General features: G+C 43.8%; 1 protein-coding gene across 5 annotated transcripts; it reads right to left on the reverse strand.

Annotated features, from left to right (window-relative positions):
* Positions 1 to 543: 543 nt before the first annotated feature.
* LOC123091973 (uncharacterized) lies at positions 544 to 8,910 on the reverse strand. Of its 5 annotated transcripts, XM_044513606.1 has the most exons (4): positions 8,728 to 8,910; positions 4,750 to 5,085; positions 4,231 to 4,662; positions 544 to 3,087 (listed from the first exon to the last, which is right to left on the reverse strand). In XM_044513606.1, exons 1-4 carry the CDS (start codon positions 8,893 to 8,895, stop codon positions 1,288 to 1,290), a joined length of 2,736 nt encoding a protein of 911 aa, XP_044369541.1. In that variant the 5' UTR covers positions 8,896 to 8,910; the 3' UTR covers positions 544 to 1,287. The 5 variants fall into 5 exon arrangements, with proteins under 5 accessions (XP_044369541.1, XP_044369540.1, XP_044369539.1 ...); XM_044513605.1 differs by having other exon boundaries at positions 544 to 3,060; positions 4,231 to 5,085; XM_044513604.1 differs by having other exon boundaries at positions 4,231 to 5,085.
* Between the last annotated feature and the right edge of the window lie 867 nt (positions 8,911 to 9,777).

Consider the following 9,777-nt stretch of genomic DNA (forward strand, 5'->3'; position numbering starts at 1 on the left):
GAGTTTTAGATCTAAATGTCCACAATCAAGCGCTGCTCATTAAATTCCTCCATAAATTTTTCAATAGAGCTGATATCCCATGGGTTAACATAATCTGGGAGACACATTATCAAGACAAGCTCCCAGGGGACAGTAAGCTTGGGTCTTTCTGGTGGAGGGCAGTACTTAAACAGCTGGATACATTTAAACAGCATGCAGTTTGCAAACCAGGGCTTGGTAACATTGTGTTGTTTTGGACTGATAAGTGGCAGGACACAACTCTTCAGCAAAAATACCCACAACTGAACTCATTTGCTAACAGTCAGAGTATTTCATTGCAGGAGGTGCTCGAGGCTAGTGATATTAGTCATCTCCTTCACAGACCTTTGTCAGTCTAGCTACACTCCCACCAGAATTTGCTATGGACATGATCATGATGGGATGCTGGAGTATTTGGATGAGCAGAAATTACAAGATCTTCAGAAGAGCTACTCCAACGATTGATACCTGGAAGTTCTATTTGAAAGAAGGCATGGCAAAAGAAGAACTTAGAGCTAAAGCAGATAAGGCACTCAAGATTCGTACCTGGATTCAGGCTTTGTATATGTACATATTTAATTAATGAAAATTTACCGTAGAACAATTGTTCTACGGTCTTGGCTTCAAAAAAATAGATGTTGGGCGTCATATGTGGCTTCTTGCACCTCCAGATCATTTATGTATCCTTGAACAGTTGCTATCTAATAAAGCTACGCTGTTTATCTAAAGAAACCCAGAATATATAAGTTGTATATATGTGGTCTTGGAGATCTTGGGCCGAGACCAAGACGAGTTATCAACCAAAGCATCATGGGACATGTATATCATGTAAGCCCATACTTTCCTCCATCCCAAAATAAGTTTCTCAACTTTGTACTAACTTTAGTACTCCCTCCGTCTAGGTGCACAACCTAAGATGACTTATACACGTAGATGGATTTAGTACAAAGTTGAGACACTTATTTTGGGACGGAGGGAGTAATAAATTGGTTACTACTCCGTCCAATCCATAATAAATTGAGTACCAAGTTGCGTTTTGCAAAGACTTCACAGGCATACAACTTAATAAGCTACTCCACCAGTTGGCCACTGCATTGTAAATATTACGAATCACAAAGTGCAAGGTGCCTCATAAGGGAAGATCGATGCAGACAACTCGCGTCAAGTCTAGTTGAAGTTGAAGACCTAATTAATGTTCCACTTGATATTGATCATCCACAATGTCAATATAGTGCCCTTTTTTGCACCAAGAAACACGTAACAATCTGTTCACTGTTGCAAATCAACCTCCATGCTGGACTTGTCTGTGTCACTGCTTGTAGGCGTACAAACCAAGGATTTGCGAGCTCTCTGGGGGGGCCTGCTTGTCCCAGGGTTTTTGGGTTCACCTTTACGCTTTCCTCCAAGGAACCCCAAGGCAAGTGCTTCCAAAGCTTTTGCAGTCGGAGGTCTGTTCCTGGTTCCATGCCTCCGAGACTTCACCTGTGAAGCCAGGTCAGGTTGCAGGCTAGCAGGTTGTCCTGTTGCCTCTGAAACATCATGGACACAATCGCTGTTTGAAACGGCAAGGCCTTCCTCAGCCTTCATGTAACCATGATCGTCTGATGAAGCGACACATACCCTCGTGCTTATCTTATGATCTAGTGATGTCTCCGGTTTAACCAAACTAGTAACCTGCGCCCCTTCTTTGGCAACTTTCGCCTCAGCGGTTCTGATCTTTGAACAAACTTTAGGCACCACCTCGACCTTGCACTCAGATGACTTGTCCTCATTTAAACTGGACACATTCACCTTCTCGTTTGATCTGTCAGTGGTACAAGAGTTTGATGCAACCGTTATCTGCTCGCATGGCTTCTCCTTCGTGGAATATCTCGCAATTATTTTAGTCCGAAAATTGTCACTGACATCAGCTGCAGTTGGTTTTGTTGAAGTCCACAGCGGCTTGATTTTCTTTCTCTCTAAACCATGTCCTTTCGAGAAAGAAAAGCTGTGCTGACTGGTCCGATCATTGCTACAGCTGGGTAAGCTTCTGTGCTTTGACACTGGGGTTAAATACTCGAGTCTTTCAGTTTTTGTTTTGGGACCAAAGAGGCATGTCATATCAGTTTTTTCAGTACTGCCATTAGAAGAATGGCCATTGACTGGAAAACTCGACGATGGTGCAGCCAACATGTTTTGCAATGAATTGACTTGGTTTTCTTTGCCTGCATGGCATACTGAAACTATTTCGGCATCATTCACATCAGCTGTAACTTGTCGACAATCTGCCTGGTCATCTGATGATTGATCTTCCGCATCTTGCTCCTCTGAGGAACTGACACTCACAGTATTATAAGAATGACGTGAAGGACCAAAATGGACATTTACATCAGGTGGTAATTTCCTCAGCTCTCTGACTCTGAAGGGCTCTTCCCCTTGGACCAAGGTAGTATCGATAATTGTGAACTTTGGAAGCTCCTGATATCCATCCAAAGGACCATCATGGTTCAGACTCATGTCTGTAGCATATCCACACTGCTCAGCAGTAACACCATTGTCCGCTCCGCCAACTTCTACCTCAAGAAGAACGGGATCCGCCGCAACTCGCTTAAGAACATCGCTGACAGAATCAAAATAATGAGTGCCTTTAGTGAGTTTCCTTCTCGAGATTTTTTTGATACCTGGCACAAGAAACACAAGGCAATTCTTAGTTGTTCTGACATCTTTTGACTGCTCTGAACGCCACCCTCTTGCAAGCAAACGGGGCCAGACAGCTTCCCAGAAAAGTTCATTAGATCTTGTCTTGCTTATTCTGAAACCACCTGTTAAGAACTTAATTATATCTTCCGAAGCAAGCAAGGAACAATCTTTGCCTGTAGGCATGTCAGGGTAAACAGAAGGAGCTTGGTTTGGTTTAGATCGGTCCAGAACATATCCAGTCAAATCATGCTTCCCTTTACCAATTCCAACAGCCTCCACAAAAGCTTCTGTTCCAACAGAGGATTTTATAGCAAAGACAAGATCCTCTAAAGATGCTTGTCCGGCGTTGAAAGATTTGAAAATCTGCAACAGGCGAAAGCAATACAATTCCTGGTAAAAACAAAGCAATATAATTCATATGGAAATGGATGATGGAAGAATAGATTTGTTTTTTGGCTTTGGATCAACACGATTTCACTCGTTTATTTGTCCTGGGAATAACGGATTAAACAATACCAAGTGCTCCCTCCGTCCGGAAATACTTGTCGGAGGAATGGATGTATCTAGACGTATTTTAGTTCTAGATACATCCATATTTATGCATTTATCCGACAAGTATTTCCGGACGGAGGGAGTACATAATTAAAGCTAGAAAAATAAGAAGAAATCAGGACAGCCAAATGGATTTAACAATACCAAGCACCTGCAATGGCTTTGGTTTTCAGGTTTCAGGTTCATAATCGTTACTGAACATCTATATAAACTGCATCAGAGTAGTCAGATATACTGATATACTCCCTCCGTAAACTAATATAAGAGCGTTTAGATCACTACTTTAGTTATCTAAACACTCTTATATTAGTTTACAGAGGGAGTACAAGTGAAGTAGAGCCCTAAACAGACTCAGTTGCCTGAACTATGGAGATTTGGAGTAGTATAAAATGAAGAAAAATCAAGATCAAACGTGTTATTTTGAACAATGCAAGTGGAACCAAAAGCTTGAACTAGAGATAATCTCGAAAGAGAAGTTTTTAAAACTCGAGAGCAGCCAGTTAAACTGGGGAAAACGGAATTGATGACTTCAATGGATTGGTTCCCTACTTCCCTTGAAAGACATACATGCAATCGCATGTTTAAAGAATGACCATATGTGCAGCAGCAGCAACAACTCTTCGACATCAACAGAGAGAAAAAAAGAAAAATACACCAGAAGAAAAGTGAGAGATTTTTTTTTTCAATATTGCACATCAAAATTAGAAAATTGAGTAGTACATATCAACTGGACTTTGCACAAACCGTTCCTTCTGACAATCTAAGTTAAAAGAGAAATGAGGAAAACAAATCTAGCCACAGAAGGGCATAGTGAATGCTAGAATGTACACAAAAAAGTGTTCAAAGTGAGGGTCAAACTGACACAACTCATCTGATCATGGGGATAATTTCATATTGGGCCCTTTCACTAATTAACCAGCAAAGAAAAACTAAAGGCAAAAGAGATCAAAATTATTTATATGGCCTACATTTGCAACGTACCTCGACCAATGAATCATGAACTCCTTCGAGGATTACAGATTTCAAACGAGATATAATCTCCTGCTGCCGCCAACCTGTAAAGATGCGTTCCCCAATAATGCATCTCGTAGTTCTTGCTTTTCTGCAGTCCGACCATCTTTTATAAGCATTTCTTTTGTAGAATATTCCATAGTAGTATGAGAGTACATCCCCAACGGTCTTATTACCAAGAAACCTGCTCAAGAGGCTTAGATTTTTGCCGAAAATGTAGAGCCCGAGAAGAAAACATTCTGCCTCAGTAGCACTCCAAAGCGAACTGGGCAAACCGGGCAGTGGAGTAAATTGCTCGATTTCCCCTTGTTGGGTCAACAACTTATTGGTAAAACCCGGACCTTCTTGAGTAGAGAATGGAGCCAAGTTCTCATCATGTGCTTGATTGATGCAAGATTCTATCTGATTAACAGACAGCATTGAATGTTGATCCTGGTATGTTGAATCATGGGCATTTGTATTATTTCTGATTGGATAAATTGAGGTCACCTGACTATCCTCGCCTTGGTCGCTAGCTCTTGCTTCGGATTCTGAAGAATGCTGCCTTCGTGAATCGTCCTCCTTATGGACTTCACTTGGTACCCACATGATTGGTATAGCTAACCCAATCATACCAGGGTAATCATAACCAAGTACGATGCTTTCTGGTGTGCTGGTCATGAGCCGATGGCGCTCAACCTCTGTGGACAGATTGGGGATTTCTGCCTGGTATTCACTTCCAATGCGTGGACATACAGGTGCTTTGTCATATATCACATCTGAAGCAATAGAAGCTTCTAAAGATGGTTGGTTTTCACCATTGTCTTTGAGTTCAAGTGACTCCATCTACCAAAATCAGAAGAAAAAATGTAATTTGTTGAGATAGATCACATATTTAAATTGATTAAGAAAACATGTATATAATCAACATTAGTAACTACAATGGCTTGTTTTTAAGTATATGAGCCAGAAGGGTACGTTGTTAACAGATCTCATTCAGGACTTTGGTGAGAGAAAACAGCTATTCAAAAGAAATTCAACACATGAAAATTTTGAGGCCTGGGTACTTCTATTAGAGTTCTTATATACTAGCTTAATACTGTGATGCGTCACTATTATACCTTCGGCGATAGAACACCACACTCAACAGGGAAGTATTGAGCAGAAATAATTTACTACATACAGGATGAGCAACTTTGGCGGAAATATGTAACACACGTCCAGAGTTCAACTTAGGCCCCATAAAGTAACCCACATTCATCAAATCCACCTCACACAAGACTGAGGACGAAATGGTTTCACAAAAGGGGTTAAGTTTTGAGAGGTACACAAAATAATTTGCAAAACGCTTGTTCACGGCAAGCTCCCGGCGATAATATTAAAGATAAAATGCAACTGTAAGCAGGACAACATGGACCATCAAACTGAGACCTTCTAAGCTCCAAAAGTCAACAAAACCTAGTGTGCGAGCGAATTACAATTTACTCCCTCCGTAAACAAATATAAGAGCGTTTAGATCACTAAAGTAGTGATCTAAACACTCTTATATTTTCTTTACAGAGGGAGTACATGGCAAAAAAAAGGAGTGTAAACACCAAATTGGAAGCAAATAAAGGCAATGCATATCATATTGTATAACCACTGCTGAGGAGGACATGACTCACAATTGTAGAATGCTTCAAAAAATAAGCAAGACTGCAGTCGTCGCAGATTGGACCACCCAATATCAAGTAGCACTGCCAATTACTTATCGGGCGTCAAGCAGGGAACAATGACAACAACCTACCGTCAACCTAGGCGGTGCGTAACTCTCAATCGCTCGCCACAGCACCCAAATCTGGGCCACCATGGCGAGCAAATCCGTACTTCCAAGACCCCGACACGCACCATTGCGTTCTTCAAATCTCATGCCCAGTACCAACATACACTGCCAGCCACCCCATCAAACTCGTGGGGAACCTCCCGCACATGGCCGGGAGCAAAGCCACGGGCTTCCCCGGCATGGAGCAGCGAAGCGGAGAACCCCGGGCCGCGCTAACGAAATCCTGAAATCCAGGCTGTCCAACGAGGCGCGCGCGCACGGACACACGCTAAGCAAACCTAAAAATCTGTGCGATCACGGAAGGGAAGCGCCCGCGGCCGAAGCACGGCACCGCAACGAGCACGCGAGACGCGCCACCAAACAGCTACGGCATCATCCTAAGCGGAGAAGAAATGTAAGATTGGAGGAGGGAGCAGGGAAGCGAGGAAAACCTTAGTCTCCATGCAGGCGAGGCTCCGCTGCGGCGAAGCCTTCGTAGCTCCGAGCACGCGGGCCCTCCGATTCTCTTGTCGCACCCGGGAAACGGACGACGCCGGCCAGACAAACAACAGAATCTGCAGGTCCCACGGGAAGAGATTGAGCGGCGGTTGCGGGAGCCGAGCGCGCGACAAGCAGAGAGCAGCTGCAAGCCGCCGGGAGTAGAGTACGGTGAGGGCCTGCTGTCTGGGCGCGGTGGTGGTTCGCGGAGAGGAGGCAGAGACGGCGAGGCGAGGCGAGGCGAGGCGAGTCGGGCTTTAAAGACACGCACAAGAGAAAGAAAGAAGAGAACGGCGACAGCGACACAGAGATTGGTGGTGTGGTGTGGAAAGGTAGACCAGCAAATTGTTGGCCGGGCTGGGCCGGCGATGGGCCATCTGATTGTTTTTATGCACTCAAAAATAAAGAATATAAAACTTTATTAGCAAAAGAGCCCGTGCGTTGCAACGGGTACAAAATAAATGAACATATAGCTTAGTCTAAGGTGAAGTAGGAAATCAATTGATCATGTTTACGCAGATCACATCTTGAAGGAGAAGTGTTGCTATGACCTATGTCTTTGAAAGGAGACTAATATTTAGTAGGATGGTTTCCGATGTGAAAATGTATGTTTTTTCAAGAATGGCCATTTGTAATTTTAAGTATTTCTACTTTTCTTTTGCTACATTTACAGTTGTTTCAGTGGTAAATTATTTTTCAGATTTGTAAGCAATCCAATATTCCAAAACATGATCAATATTAACAGGATTAATGATGGAATCGTGTATGGCCGTTATGATACATTAATCCCTAAATACAAATACAATGACATAAATGATCTCAAATAATCATATATGAATTAATTAATGATGAATTTGCAAAGATAGGGGTAAGATAACACAAAACATGTTGATGCAGCAATTAGCATGATTTATGCACCAACTAATGCACCACATATTTATGAAGGTCTGAACTCAACAAGAAAATAACTCACTGCCATTGTCACCATGTATTTTGGTCGAGCGATTGTCACCATGATGACCAAAGCTAGTAGTGCTTAGCCATAGCAACTGAGCAGTCATTGATGGTATTTTTCGTGACAGATTGGCAGAGCAAACGTCCAAGTTCGGGAGGACCGTGGCACACCCTGACTATGCGACAAACTGATGATGGACCAAACAAACATGCATGTGAGGTATGTACTCTGTACCAACTTTCGTAGCGATGGCTGGGAAAAAAATAGAAGACGATAGCCTGTCGAGTAAGATGCACATCGTTGAAAATAATCAAGGACGAAGCCAGCAGCAACAGGATCTGGATCAACCTAGACACTGCTTGGGGTGAGAAGCTTTATGTATGTGTCCTCCGTGCAAAAAGATGACGATTATATGCTATGCACAGACAGTAAGCCGTGCCTGTATACACAACCAGTTTTTTTAGGGATATCACAACCACGCATATGTTGAGACTTGCAACTCGGACATCTTAGAACGAAGCTGGACAGATAACAGATTTGCACCAAATATCATCCTAAAGCCCACACGAGAGCCCTTGTCTGCTCCACAAGAAGACGCCGCCTGGCCGACGCAGTACTCCTCTGTCGATCGCACGAGGCAGGTACCCAGCACTGCATGCATGTTTTGTGGCCGGACATTGCGAAGGTGCTGGCCTCTAGAGTCTAGTCCCCGTGGGTTGTGGTCGGGAAGACAATCTGAAGCCCGTCGAGCCAGTCAAATCTCGACGACATTGACTGCGCTAGACTGCCGGAGCACGTCGAGCAAATCGAACATCGTTGACATCGGCCAAATCAAACGTCACCAGCGCCATGAATCCCATGCATATCAATAGATGGGCTCGATTAGCAAGGCCGCCGCCCAGCGCCGGCCAGATTGGTGGCGCCACGATCACGTGCAAGTCACCAGGTTGGCTCAATCAGCAAGCAAGCCCCAACTGTACGAACCTCGATGACATCGACTGCGCTGGACTGCCGGAGCACGTCGAGCAGATCGAACATCGTCGACATCGGCCAAATCGAACGTCAGTAGAGCCATGAATCCCATGCATTTCAACAGATGGGCTCGATTAGCAAGGCCGCCGCCCAGCGCCGGCCAGATCGGTGGCGCCACGATCACGCGCAAGTCACTAGGTTGGCTCGATCAGCAAGCAGGCCCCAACTGTACAGGAAAGGTCGCGTGTTCTGTTTTACTGACCTTTGTGTCACCTGACGATTTGGATGCTCCTCTGCCTCCATGTATCCCCTCCTCTCTCCTCCTGTCTCTGCCTCCATGTATCCCCTCCTCTCTCCTCCTTTCTCTGCCTGAATCGATATTTATGGGAGAGGTTAGGGAAGGCAGCGTAGAATTCTTGTTTGACTCCATCAAGGATCTATATCGTGAGAGGGACCGACAAATTAACCGGGCTAGCTAGGCAGAGGTTTGCGGGCGCAGGCCCACCTTGGGACGACAGCCAGGCCCACGGGGATAGCGGGACGGACCAAAAATACTCGCTAGTGATCGAGGTAGGGCGAGTATCACCTCGCATATGTATTTTAAATTCAAAGTGAAAGCGTAAATTTACGGGAAGAAGCGTATTGTGACGGTAAACCCACGAAGTCAATTCGTGCTTTATTATTAGAAAAAGATCCATCAAATGAGTAATAAATCGTCTACAATAGCTGATGATAAAATAAAGCCCGGCATAACATCATCCCACATTAGGCTCAGACTATCAGCATCCCTTCAACAACTGGATAGAAGTAGCGACAGATGTTGCCTAGACATTGGCTATAATCTTACTGTCATTACTTTGTAAGGTCTTGTGTGAATAATTAATAAAGTAGTTGCATGCATCATCCAGATGCAGAGGCCAAGGGTCTTCCTCCTTTTAGAAAAACATCATCGTCCCACATATTGGATAATCTAGATCTAATATGAGGGCGGCTGAAGCTTGGGGCTCATCATACACCCGTCCATGAAAAGTAAATTCAAACAAAAGTAGCAAACATACATGAAAAAAGTTCACATCCAAAAGGCTTGAATGTGCCAGGGACGTATAAATTTCGGGTGAAATGGCATTCGAGGAGCTTTAGACAAAAATAATGATAATCAACTCCCGAATAAACTTTGTTAAAAGGAAAAGGCACTTTGAAGACTGATATTGCTTCTTTTTGTCTAGAGCTCTTTAAATGTCATTTCACCATGGAAATTTACACACTAGCGCATCCGAGCATCTTGGATGCCCAAAAAATTTAGACTTTTTGA

This window comes from Triticum aestivum, chromosome 4B (assembly GCF_018294505.1).
Source record: "Triticum aestivum cultivar Chinese Spring chromosome 4B, IWGSC CS RefSeq v2.1, whole genome shotgun sequence".
Lineage (NCBI taxonomy): Eukaryota > Viridiplantae > Streptophyta > Magnoliopsida > Poales > Poaceae > Triticum > Triticum aestivum.